Source organism: Cebus imitator, unplaced genomic scaffold (genome assembly GCF_001604975.1).
Source record: "Cebus imitator isolate Cc_AM_T3 unplaced genomic scaffold, Cebus_imitator-1.0 Scaffold359, whole genome shotgun sequence".
Taxonomy (NCBI): Eukaryota; Metazoa; Chordata; class Mammalia; order Primates; family Cebidae; genus Cebus; species Cebus imitator.
Window position 1 is genome coordinate 1591541 of NW_016107674.1, and position 13477 is coordinate 1605017.

Genomic DNA, 13477 nt, shown 5'->3' on the forward strand with positions numbered 1-13477 from the left:
AAAAAAAAAAAAAGAATTCACATGCTATGTACTAGCTTCCAAAGAAGGCCATTTGCACAGTATTTCATGGGGATTTGGGAAGAACATAGGAGAACTTTAAAAAAAAGTTTCATCTATTGTTTTATTTTGTCTGTTTTATAACATTTTACATTAAAAACATAACATTTTAATAAAATTTTATAATTGTACATGTATATATAAAATTAAAGCAAATTTGTATACTACTCTTATGGATGAAATATAAATGTAAAGAAATAATTATAATTTTTAAAATTATAAACATAATAAAGGTATATAAAGGATATAGTGGTATTGAGAGGAGAGTATTCCAACTTCCCTGGGTATAGTTGAGTCACTGAAGCATGGAATTGCAGACTGAGAAAGTGACACAAATTAGTTTTGAAGGATTAAGCCATGGAGGCCAGAAGCATTAGGTGGTTTGTTAGCATACTTTTTTTTTTTTTTTTTTTTTTTTGAGACAGTCTCACTTTGTTGACCAGGCTGGAGTGCAGGGGAACGATCTCGGCTCACAGCAACCTCTGCCTCCCAGGTTCAAGTGATTCTTGTGCCTCAGCCTCCTGAGTAGCTGGGACCTCAGCTACTTAGTGTGTGTAGCCACTAATTTTTGTATTTTTAGTAGACATGGGGTTTCTCCATGATGGCCAGGCTGGTCTTGAACTTCTGGCCTCAGGCGATCTGCCCACCTCAGCCACCCAAAGTGTTGGGATTACAGGCATGAGCCACTGCACCTGGCCTGTTAGTATACTTGATGGATGATAAATGTGTGGGTCATAGCAAAAAATGAGAATGGATTGTTAAGTAGAGGGCCAGATTACTTGAATAAGGCATTTTAACTTAGTTCTTTATGTAATAAGGCACTGTTAAAGAGTTTTCATTGTAATGATAGGAACATGTTTTTACTATTTTGAAAGGTAACTAGTGACAGCATGGATAGTGTCCTGAAGGGAGTAAGAACTGAAAACAGGGAGACAAGGTAGTCAATAATTATTGAGTGTTTCCTATATCCTCTTCTCAGTGATTCAACACCTATCCATTGAGAGCTTAACTTTGTCCACAGGCATTGTGGATTTGAAGGTGAACTTGCTTTCAATCTATTCTTGTTATTTGGTGAATTTATGTATAAAGGTGGAAAGCTTCTAGGAGTGAATGTAGACTATTTACATATGTTTAAACAGTTGTTAGTCTTTTTTCTTTTTAAGAACAAAAAAGAGGGTTTGCTTATTCTACTTCAATTTTATAGGTGTCTGAGTTCCTTTAATAAATCTAATGAACAAGCCTAACATTTTAGGTTTTTCAACCATGTTGATGACATTGATTGCATAGAAAAGATGACACATGGACTATATGGTTATTTACTAGCATTTCCCCAATGAATACCCTTTATAGATAGTTCTATGCCTTTATGTAAAGAGAACTTGTGCTACCCCATACCTCTCAGTTTGTCTCACTCCTTATTCTTTGCTGAATATCAAAGTTGTTATCCTTCTAAAGTTGAGAAAGAGACATTCCCAAAGTACATTTAATGTTTACTCCTTAAGCAAGTGCTGCCACCCCTATGTAAACATTAGGTTGAGTTTACATTAGGAAAAGATGGGGGAAAAATGCATGTAAGGGTGTCCAGTTGCAATGTAAAAAAGAAGAGTAGCTCCTGTGCCATTGAAGCGATAACTACTAATCTGGATGATTACTGTAAACCAGATAATATGTTATAAGTGAGTTTGTGTATGCCACATGGCTAGGACTAGCCCCACCCTCAATTCATACAAAAAGTGTTCATGTACTTTTTATTTCATAGTTCAAATCGTATATGCTTTAAGAACACTCAAGGGAAAGTGTATTTGAGAGAAAACATCTTCATAACTGTATAACTTTGAACATATTATATAAACTTCTGTGTTTCCAGAGTTGAGGGTGTGTTTGTCTGATACTTATCTTCTACTTACTGATGTCTCTAGAGTTAGCACTTTAAACAGCAAAAAACATTGTAGGTAACTGTGCTACTTATTTTGGTGTGTTACTGGCTTGTACTTTTCTAAATTCTGTGGATTTTAGTTTTAGGGCTTTAACTAATTTATATACGTAATAAAAAAAGACTGGTGAGTATATATATTTTTCTATTTTTTAATGATTCTATACCTATAAATAGTGAGTATATTAATACTTTAATTCAGATGTGAAATTGTTTATTTTTTATTTTTTAAAATTTGGGGGTAGTAGTTTTGCCCTGTTGCCTAGGCTAGCCTCAAACTCCTGGCCTCACGTGATCCCCCTGCCTCAGCCTTCCAAAGTGCCGAGACTATAGATATGAGCCACCACATCTGGCCTAGATTTGAAATCTTTGGATTAACTCAAAGTAGAATCGTGCCACTTTCTCATACTGTTTTATGCAGTTTTATTTTAAAATAAGTCTCTCTGTGTCTTTAGACAGTTCTCTTGTTAGTGAAACTATTAGGATTGGTTGTGATAAAATAGTTGTTAATGTTAAAGTTTAACTAATTCTTTCTTTAATTCAGGGACAGCCAGTTGGAGATTGTGATTTTAATGTTCGTCTGCAGTGTATAGAAAGAGAAATTATAAATCCTCGGCATGAAAAAATGAAGACTGGGCTCATCGACAAAACACAGGAACCATTTAGTGTCAGAAATAAGCCATTTTTTGACATCTGTATTTCAAGAAAGGTAAAATTTACTTTTTTTTTTTTTTAATTAGTGCTTATAATGTATCATAATTCAGCTTACAAGATAAATATGAAGGACATTTTACTGCCCAGTTGTCTTGACTTTGTCAGAAAATACTCAAGTTGGGTATAACACTGTTTTGGCCAAACATGGTATGACTCCTAGGCTTTTTCTCTTGAGTAAGATTCTCGATGGTGGCACCTTAAACTAGGTTGTTTCCCTGTTTCTCATAATAATTTTTGTTTCCCGGTCGTTGGTCATATTACATTTTTAAAAAGCTGTAAACAATATAGAATTGAATTAAATGAAAATCATTAGGCCTACTCCTATGCATCCTGAAGGTAAAGTGTTTGGTATGTACTCTTATTAAAAATACATTTATATATATGGATACACACACACACACACACACACACACACACACACATATACATTGAAGCATTTTTTTTAATTATTTTTGTTATTTTCACTTAAAATGAATCATACTAAGGCTGGGTGCAGTGACTCACGCCTATAATCCCAGCACTTTGGGAGACCGAGATGGGCGGATCATGAGGTCAGGAATTCAAGACCAGCCTGACCAATATGGTGAAACCCTGTCTCTACTAAAAATAGAAAAATTAGCTGGATGTGGTGGTATGTGCCTGTAGTTCCAGCTACTTGGGAGCCTGAGGCAGGAGAATTGCTTGAACCCAGAAGGTGGAGGTTACAGTGAGCCGAGATTGCGCCACTTCACTCCAGCCTGGGCAATAGAGCAAGACTCCATCTAAAAAAAAAAAATTTCATATGAAATATTATAGGATGTTGGTTTTTGTTTTGTTTTGTTTTTTCACTTAACAGTGTGGCTTAGATATATTTCCATGTCAGTGCATAGAGATTTGCCATGTTATTTGTTAAGTGCTACATAGTAGTGATAGTAAAGATGTACCATACATTGTGTTATAATTGGGTTTTTAGGTTGCTTCTAGTCCTTTGCTATAACATTGTTTCAGTGAACATTTTTGATTATATGGGTGGATATTTCTTCAGTGTAAGTAGAATTTTTGATTTAAAGATTATATGAGTAATGTTAGTAACTACTGCCAAATTCCTTTCCAAATAAGGCAATTTTGTCTCCAGCAGATGAGCGCACTAATTTTCCCATTGCCAGCACTCTTTTCTTTCTTGATCTGTAGGCAAGGCAGTGTATTGTAATGGGAAGGTATGAGGTTTTTTTTTTTTTTTTTTTTTTTNTTTTTTTAAGGCAGAGTCTCGCTCTGTTGCTCAGGCTGGAGTGCAATGGTGCCATCTTGGCTCACCACAGCCTCGACCCCCTGGGCTCAAGTGATCCTCCCACCTCAGCCTCCTCAGTAGTTGAGACTACAATAGGCACATACTACCATGTCCAGCTAATTTTTTTGTATTTTTTTCTAGAGATGGAGTTTCTCTGTGTTGCCCAGGCTGCTCTCGAACTCCTGGGCTCAGGTAATCAGCCTGCCTTAGGCTCCCAAAGTGCTAGGATTACAGATGTGAGCCACCATGCCTGGCTGAAAAGTTCATTTTAATGTAGTTTAATTTGACAATATATTTCTTGCATCTTCTGGTTTTCTGTCTTGCTTAAGAAGCCCTTCACCTCTAAAATGTTTTAATATTATGTTCTAATAGTGCTATGATTTTGTCTGTGGTTACATTTAGATGCTCTGTTTTTACTCTGTCATTCCTTCAGGGAATGGTCTTCTGTTTACGTAGTCTATTTAGCATCCAGTTTCTTCTATTCACTGTCTCTTCTTTATGCCCTGTGTTTTCAAATGTACTTACTAATTCTGTTTAGGCCTCATATCCATTTCCTTTTCATTCTCTTTTTTCTTTGTTCTCTTTTCTTACTATTTTTAATATTACTAATATGACTACTATTATTAATGGTACTACTGTTATTGCTGCTGCATGGTTTGTTTTCAATGGAATATTTACCAGATCTAGTGTTTAAAAGCAAATGTACCTTAGTATTTCTGCTTTTTTAAGACATGACATATAAACAGCATATTGACTATTTCCTAAGATTTTCTCCATTTCTCATTTGTGCTTTTGGTGAGATTCTTATTTCTTTGTATATAAATTACATATAGTATATTCTGTATGCCTGCTGTGTGTTAGGATGTCTGATTTATTGAACCCACCATTTAATTTGTTTTTCTTCTCTGACTTTCCCTTTTCCTTTCTTCCCTGTTTTGTAATTTCTCAGCAGTTTTGAATATTTGTAAGACACTCTTGGTTTTGGTAGTGGTTGACTTTCTTAGCAAGCCTGATTGGTGATTCTAATTTGTAGATATGTTAGTTGGCAGTCATAAAACTCTGCTCTCCTTATCAGAATAGAAATGTATTTTGAGCCTGTATACCACATGGTTCCATGCCTGATTATATACTATAAGCATTTGAAATGTTTTAGAAGTTTTAGAAAGGATAAGGGGGCACATTTGGCATTCAGAAGAAGGCTAGCTGGCTATTTCCTAAGAAGCCTGAAGGAATGATATACCTTTTGGGAAATTTGTCATATTCCAGAATCCGGTTTGTAGCTTCACGGATTTGGAAACTTTGGGAGCCATTTACTCTTTTTTATTTCTCTATTAAGAATTGAATTTATAGTTCAGCTTTGATTCTGTGTTATGGGTACTTGTACATTAAAATTGTATGTGGCATCCAAGAGGTAGCTTTATGGTGGGATTTTAATTTCTAAACCAGTATTTTATATGCCTGGTTTAGAGCATTTGAAAACTTGATGCCATGAAGAACCATGGTCTTATTTATATTCAACTCAAGGGAATAGTACCCAAATAATTAATATTTTGGGGGAAGGAGAGTGGTTATGATAGAATTGTACCAAAAAAAGTAGCGACATATGCAATCATGTTTTAAACTCTTCACCTGCTCCTACTTTAGTCCGCTTAATTTGGTGTTAGTCTTTGGATATGATATTAGTTGTAAGTAATCCTAGCACTGTTGAGTGGCTTTTTCATTCAACAATTACAGAGTAATCATTCAACTTTTACTAAGATTTTGTGTAACACCTGCTTGGCATAGAAATTTTGGTTGACCTCTGCTGCTGTAATCTTCCCACTGTTCACTGCTTGCCTTTTGTGTCTGTTTTGGCAGCAGGGATGTTAAGGGGGTACCTACGAAGAGCCTGTGTACTACCGTGCCCTGTCCAATAGGTTGGGTAAAGATAAAGTTAATACTTAACATCTGCTATGTCCATAGTGGAAATCTATTAACAGGAACTATGTTCTCTTATGGGAATATTTTCCAAATTGTAAATAGAGTATAAAAATTGGGCAAAAGCCAAATTGCTTTGGTTTTTTTTTTTTTTAATTAAAAAAATTTTTTTATGGTATTTGGGCTCTAGGGTACATGTGCACATCCTGCATCCAGCAGGATTGTTGCATAGGTACATACATGCCATGGTGGTTTGCTGTCTCCATCCCCCCAACACGGTTGCCTATATCAGGCATTTCTCCCACTGTTATCCTGCCCCCACCCCGCCACTGCCCACCCCCCAACCTAGCCCTGTGAGTGTTGTTCCCTTCCCTGTGCCCAAGTCTCGTTGTTCATCAGCCACCTATGAGTGAGAACATGCGGTGTTTGGTTTTCTGTTCTTGTGTCAGTTTGCTGAGAATGATGGTTTCTAGATTCATCCTTGTTGCTACAAAGGACACAAACTAATCGTTTTTTATGACTGCATAGTATTTCATGGTGTATGTGTGCCACATTTTTTTTGTCCAGTCCATCATTGATGGGCATTTGGGTTGTTTCCAGGTCTTTGCTATTGTAAACAGCGCCACAATGAACATACGTGTGCATGTGTCTTTCTGATAGAACGATTTATAATCCTTTGGGTATATACCCAGTAGTGGGATTGCTGGGTCAAATGGAATTTCTATTTCTAGATCCTTGAGGAATCACCACACTGTCTTCCACAATGGTTGAACTAATTTACACTCCCAGGTAAAAGTGTTCCTTTTTCTCCACATCCTTTCCAGCATCTGTTGTCTCCAGATTTTTTAATGATCGCCATTCTAACTGGTGTGAGATGGTATCTCCCTATAGTTTTGATTTGCATTTCTCTAATGACCAGTGATGATGAGCATTTTTTCATATGTTTGTTGGCCACGTATTTGTCTTCTTTTGAAAAGAGTCTGTTCATACATATCCTTTGCCCATTTTTCAATGGGTTTTTTTCTTGTAAAATTAGCCCTTTGTCTGATGGGTAGATTGCGAAAAATTTTTCCCATTCTGTTGGTTGCTGGTTTACTCTAATGATTGTTTCTTTTGCTGTGCAGAAGCTCTTAAGTTTAATTAGGTCCCATTTGTCTATTTTGGCTTTTGTTGCCAATGCTTTTGGTGTTATAGTCATGAAGTTCTTGCCTGTGCCTATGTTCTGAATGGTTTTGCCTAGGTTTTCTTCTAGGGTTTTTATGGTGTTAGTTCTTATGTTTAAATCTTTAATCCACCTGGAGTTAATTTTTGCATAAGGTGTAAGGAAGAGGTCCAGTTTCAGCTTCCTGCACGTGGCTAGCTAGTTTTCCCAACATCATGTATCAGACAGGGAAAGGGAATCCCCATTGCTTGTTTTTGTCCAGTTTGTCAAAGATCAGATGGTTGTAGATGTGTGGTGTTGCTTCTGAGGCCTCTGTTCTGTTCCTTTGGTCTATATCTCTGTTTTGGTATTAATACCATGCTGTTTTGATGACTGTAGGCTTGTAGTATAGTTTGAAGTCAGGTAGCATGATGCCTCCAGCTTTGTTCTTTTTGCTTAGGATTGTTTTGGCTATGTGGGCTCTCTTGTGGTTCCATATGAAGTTTAAAGTGTTTTTTTCCCAGTTCTTTGAAGAAGGTCACTAGTAGCTTGTTGGGGGATAGCATTGAATCTGTAAATTACTTTGGGCAGTATGGCCGTTTTCACAATATTGATTCTTCCTAACCATGAGCATGGAATGTTTTTCCATCTGTTTGTGTCCTCTCTTATTTCCTTGATCAGTGATTTGTAGTCTCCTTGAAGAGATTTTTTTACCTCCTTGGTTAGTTGTATTCCTAGGTATTTTATTCTCTTTGTAGCAATTATAAATGGGAGTTCACTCATGATTTGGCTTTCTGTTTGTCTGTTATTGGTGTGTAGAAATGCTTGTGATTTTTGCACATTGATTTTGTATCCTGAGATTTTGCTGAAGTTGCCTATCAGCTTAAGGAGGTATTGGACTTGAGACTATGGGGTCTTCGAAATATGTGATCATGTTGTCTGCAAATAGGGACAATTTGGACTTCTTCTTTTCTTAATTGAATGCCCTTTATTTCTTTTTCTTGACCAATTGCTCCAGCTAGAACTTCCAATACTATATTGAATAGGAGTGGTGAGAAAGGGCATCCTTGTTTAGTGCCAGTTTTTAAACGGAATGCTTCTAATTTTTGTACATTCAGTATGATATTGACTGTGGGTTTGTTGTAAATAGCTTTTATCGTTTTGAGATATGTTCCATCAATACCTAGTTTACTGAGAATTTTTAGCATAAAGGGCTGCTGAATTTTGTCGAAGCCCTTCACGGCATCTGTTGAGATAATCTATTGAGATAATCATGTGGTTTTTGTCTTTGGTTCTGTTTATGTGGTAAATTATGTTTATAGATTTGCATATGTTGAACCAGCCTTGCATCCCTGGTAAGAAGCCTACTTGATCGTGGTGGATAAGTTTTTTGATATGCTGTTAGATTCAGTGTGCCAGTATTTTATTGAAGTTTTTTGCATCAATATTCATCGTGGATATTGGCCTGTAGTTTTCTTTTTTAGTTGTGTCTCTGCCAGATTTTGGTATCAGGATGATGTTGGTCTCACAGAAAGAGTTAGGGAGGATTCCCTCTTTTTGTATTGTTTGGAATAGTTTCAACAGGAATGATACCAGCTCCTCTTTGTATGTCTGGTAGAATTCAGCCGTGAACCTGTCCGGACCTGGACTTTTTTTTGGTTGGTAGGCTATTAATTGCTGCCTCTACTTTAGACTTTGTTATTGGCCTATTCAGGGTTTCAACTTCTTCTTGCCTTAGTCTTCAGAGTGTGCAAGTGTCCAGAAATTTATCAATTCCTTCCAGATTTACTGGTTTATGTCCATAGAGTTGTTTGTAGTAATCTCTGATGGTCGTTTGTATTTCTGAGGAATCAGTGGTGATATCCCCTTTATCGTTTTTATTGCATCTATTCAATTCTTGTCTCTTTTCTTTTTTATTAATCTGGCTAGTGGTCTATTTTGTTGATCTTTCCAAAAAACCAGCTTCTGAATGTATTGATTTTTTGAAGGGTTTTTTGTGTCTCTATCTCCTTCAGTTCTGCTCTGATCTTAGTTATTTTTTGTCTTCTGCTTGCTTTTGAGTTTTTTTGGGTCTTGTTCCTGTAGCTCTTTCAATTTTGATGATGAGGTGTTGATTTTAGATCGTTCCTTGTTTCTCATGTGGGCATTTATTGCTATAAATTTCCCTCTAGACACTGCTTTAAATGTGTCCCATAGGATCTAGTATGTTGTGTTTTCATTCTTGTTGGTTTCAAAGAACATTTTTATTTCTGCCTTCATTTCATTGTTTATCCATTTGTCATTCAGGAGCAAGTTGTTCAGTTTCCATGTGATTATGCGGTTTTGAGTGCCTTTCTTAATCCTGAGTTCTTATTTGATTGTGCTGTGGTCTGTCATGATTTCTGTTCTTTTGCATTTGCTGAGGAGTGATTTACTTCCAATTATGTGGTCAGGTTTGGAGTAAGTTCAGTGTGGTGCTGAGAAGAATTTGTATTCTGTGGATTTGGAGTGGAGTGTCCTATAAATGTCTATTAGGTCAACTTGGTCCAAGTCTGTGTTTAAATCCTGGATATCCTTGTTGACTTTCTGTCTCATTGATCTGTCCAATATTGTCAGTGGAGTGTTAAAGTCTCCCACTATTATTGTGTAGGAGTGTAAGTCAGTCTGTTTGTAGGTCTTTAAGAATTTGTTTTATGTATCTGGGTGCTCCTGCATTGGGTGCATAAATATTTAGGATAGTTAGCTCTTCTTGTTGCATTGATCCTTTTACCATTATGTAATGCCCTTCTTTGTCTCTTTTGATCTTTGTTGGTTTAAAGTCCATTTTACCAGAGACTAGGATTGCTACCACTGCTTTTTTTTTTGCTCTCCATTTGCTTGGTAAATCTTCCTCATCCCTTTATTTTGAGTCTGTGTGAGTCTTTGCACATGTGATGGGTCTCCTGAATACAGCACACTGATGGGTCTAGACATTTTTAATCCAGTTTGCTAGTCTGTGTCTTTTGATTGGGGCATTTAGGCCATTTACAGTTCATGTTAATATTATTATGTTTGAATTTGATACTGCCATTTTGTTACTGACTGGTTGTTTTGCCCATTAATTGACGTGGCTCCTTCATTGCGTCGTTACTCTTTACCATTTGGTACATTTTTGCAGTGGCTGGTACTGGTTGTTCCTTTCGCTGTTTAGTACTTCCTTCAGTAGTTCCTGTAAGGCAGGTCTTGTAGCGATGAAATCTCTCAGCAATTGCTTGTCTGTAAAGGATTTATTTCTCTTTCACTTATGAAGCTTAGTTTGGCTGGATATGAAATTCTATCCTGAAAGTTCTGTTTTTTAAGGATGTTGAATATTGGCCCCCACTCTCTTCTGGCTCGTAGGCTTTCTGCTGAGAGTTCTGCTGTGAGTCTGATGGTCTTTCCTTTGTGCGTGACTCGACCTTTCTCTCTGGCTGTCCTTAGCATTTTTTCCTTCATTTCAACCCTGGTGAATCTGACCATTGTGTGCCTTGGGGTTGCTCTTCTTGAGGAATATCTTTGTGATATTCTTTGTATTTCTGGGATTTGAATGTTGGCCTGCCTTGTTAGGTTGGGGAAGCTCTCCTGAATAATATCCTGAAGAGTGTTTTCCAGCTTGGATTCATTCTCTCCATCACATTCAGGTACACCTATCAAACGTAGATTAGGTCTTTTCACATAACCTCATAGTTCTTGGAGGGTTTGTTCATTTTTTTTCACTCTTTTTTCTCTAATCTTGCCTTCTTGTTTTATTTCATTGATTTGATCTTCTATCTCTGATATCCTTTATTCTGCTTGATCAATCCAGCTTTTGAAACTTGTGTATGCCTCATGAAGTTCTCGTGCTATGTTTTTCATCTCCATCAAGTTGTTTATGTTCTTCTTTAAGCTGGTTATTCTAGTTAGCATTTTGTCTAACCTTTTTTAAAGGTTCTTAGTTTCTTTGCATTGGGTTAGAATATGGTCTTTTAACTCAGAGAAATTTGTTGATTGCTCACCTTCTGAAGCCTGCTTCTGTCAGTTCGTCAGATTCTTTCTCTTTTTTTGTTCCCTTGATGGTGAGGAGTTGTAATCTCTGGGAGGAGAAGAGGTAGGTGTTCTGTTCTTTGATGGTTTCATCCTTTTTGCACTGTTTTTTTTCCCCATCCTCGTGGATTTATCTCCCTTTAATCATTGAAGTTGGTGATTTCAGGAGTCTCTTGAGTGATCCTTTTTTTCTGTTGAGGTTGGAGCTGTATCTTTTTTGGCCTGTAGAGGGCGTTGCTGGGTTCTCTCGGGCTCAGTCAGGTTATTGGGTGGGTGGTCCTTCCCTGGAGTTTGTTTGCAGGTGAGATTGGCCCCGCCTTCCCAATGGTGTGTTGCCTTACCCAGTTGGATCTTCCTGGTTGGGGTCAAGCTGGTGTATTTGCTGCCAAGCTGTCTAGCGAGGGCTTCAGTTTTAATTCTGTGGAGGTGGGGCCTGCCAGGCCTTATGGTCTGTTTCCCTGCTTTCAACTCTGCCTCCCCTTGTGGGATGGTCCGTCCTGCTGGCATTAGTTCAAACTCCCGCCCAGGTCCCTGCTACAACTTGCTGCGCCTGCTGCTCAGATTTGCATCAACTACCCACGGGACCCCACTGTCTGGCAGGGCTCTCGTGGACTGTGGCACAGGATCCGAAATGGAGCACTGAGGGGGTTAAGTCCCTCGACGCTCTCAGCTGGCTGCACGTTTCAGATGGGGACGTACTGCCCTCACCCCCAACCCCTGCACCCCTCGTCTTGATTTGCTGCCCCGCCCCGCCCATCAGTCCCACAGAAGCGAACCTGGCACCTTGTTTAGAATGGTGACGTCCTCTAGCCCCCTGCGTCTCATTCGCTGGGAGCTGCATTCCGATGCTGGCTTCTCTAGGCCATCTTGGCGCCCCGCTCTGGTTTGTTTTCTAAAAAGTGAATTTGACAGGTTGTGCTGTCATAATTCAGAGTTCAACATTTAAGAAAATGTGTTTAGGTAGTATAATTTCCTTAGTCAAATCAGTACTGCTTAGAAATATTTGCTAATCTATCAGAACTATTGTTTAGGGATTTGAAGCAATTATGTGGAACAACTTTTTATGTAGTTTTTCACTAGAAATATAATGCTCTTACTATGTTTTTCTTTATACTTAGCTTATGTAACTCCTTAAAATCATAGGACAGTTCTTTTTTAAAAGCAATTCTAGCCAGACATGGTGGCTCACACCTGTAATCCCAGCACTTTGGGAGGTCAAGTCACTTCAATCGCTTGTGCCCAAGAGTTCAAGACCAGCCTGGGCAACATGGCAAAACTCTGTCTCTGCAAAAATACAAAAAAATTAGCTAGGCATGGTGGCACATGCCTGTAGTTCCAGCTACTCAGGAGGCAGAGGTGGAACAATTGCTTGAGCCTGGGAGGTTGAGGCAACAGTGAGCCAAGATCGCTTCAGCCTTGGTGGAATAAATTAATGAAATATTTAAATAAATTAATGAAAGCAGTTCTAATTTTTAGAATTTTAAATAGTCTCCTCTTCTCACTTTCAGTTCTTATTGATTTTTGTCTTTAATGTCTCTTACCAAAGTATTTTTGGTCATAAAATGCAAAAGGAAAACACATTTTATAGCAGAATTGGTGTAATCGTTTAAGACCTTAGTAACACCAGTTATAATACAGTAACTACAATTGACAGGTTACTGCTGTGGAGATTTTTGTCTTTGGTAATGGGATGGTAAAATAGTGATATTATGAACCTTACAGCATTTTCAGGGAAGTATAGATCATTTATTTTAGGAATGGTAGTTTTTATGAAGTTTTAAACAAAATTTACAACTATAGAACATGCCTACTAATTTTGTAGAAAAATAATAGAATTTATCTGTGTATCTTTAAAATCTTAAAGATGATTTTGATCTTTAGGAATTTATTAATATAGCTCTATAACTAAACCTCTTTGTTTTGTTTAATTTGATCTGTTAAACATAATGAAGGGATGATTAACTGTTTTTAACTTTAATATACGGTTTGAATACATCCAAAATAGTAATAACAAGTAGTTTTTCAAACTGTGATTGCATTTACATTTCCAGGCTGAAGGCTAATTTAAAAAGAATTATTTGAATAGATTACATATGGCTAACAAAACTTTAAAAACATGCAGAAAAATGTTTCTCTGAAAACCCCCTATCCATTTATCACCTTCTCAGCTTTTCATCTACTATAGATAGAATACTGTTTTTTTTCTGTTGAGACCTGTTTATCTCATGAATTATAAGATAGTTCCTGATGTTGAATCATCCTCTCATTCCTGGGATAAGCCCTACTTCGTCTTAATATATTATTTCACCAAGATGGTGAAACCCTGTCTCTACTAATCCCAGAACTTTGGGAGGCTGAGGCGGGAGGATCACCTGAGATAAGGAGTTGGAGACCAGCCTGGCCAACACGGGAGAAACCCCGTCTCTGC

The 13477-nt window shown here is 37.5% G+C and overlaps 1 protein-coding gene across 1 annotated transcript in view; it reads left to right on the top strand.

The window, feature by feature from the left end:
- The window catches only part of RNGTT (RNA guanylyltransferase and 5'-phosphatase), a 347127-nt gene that overhangs the window by 126181 nt on the left and 207469 nt on the right, over nucleotides 1-13477 (top strand). The window contains exon 11 of the mRNA XM_017506810.2: nucleotides 2535-2699. Coding sequence (XP_017362299.1) covers nucleotides 2535-2699 — 165 coding nt within the window. The remainder of the gene's footprint in view (nucleotides 1-2534; nucleotides 2700-13477) is intronic.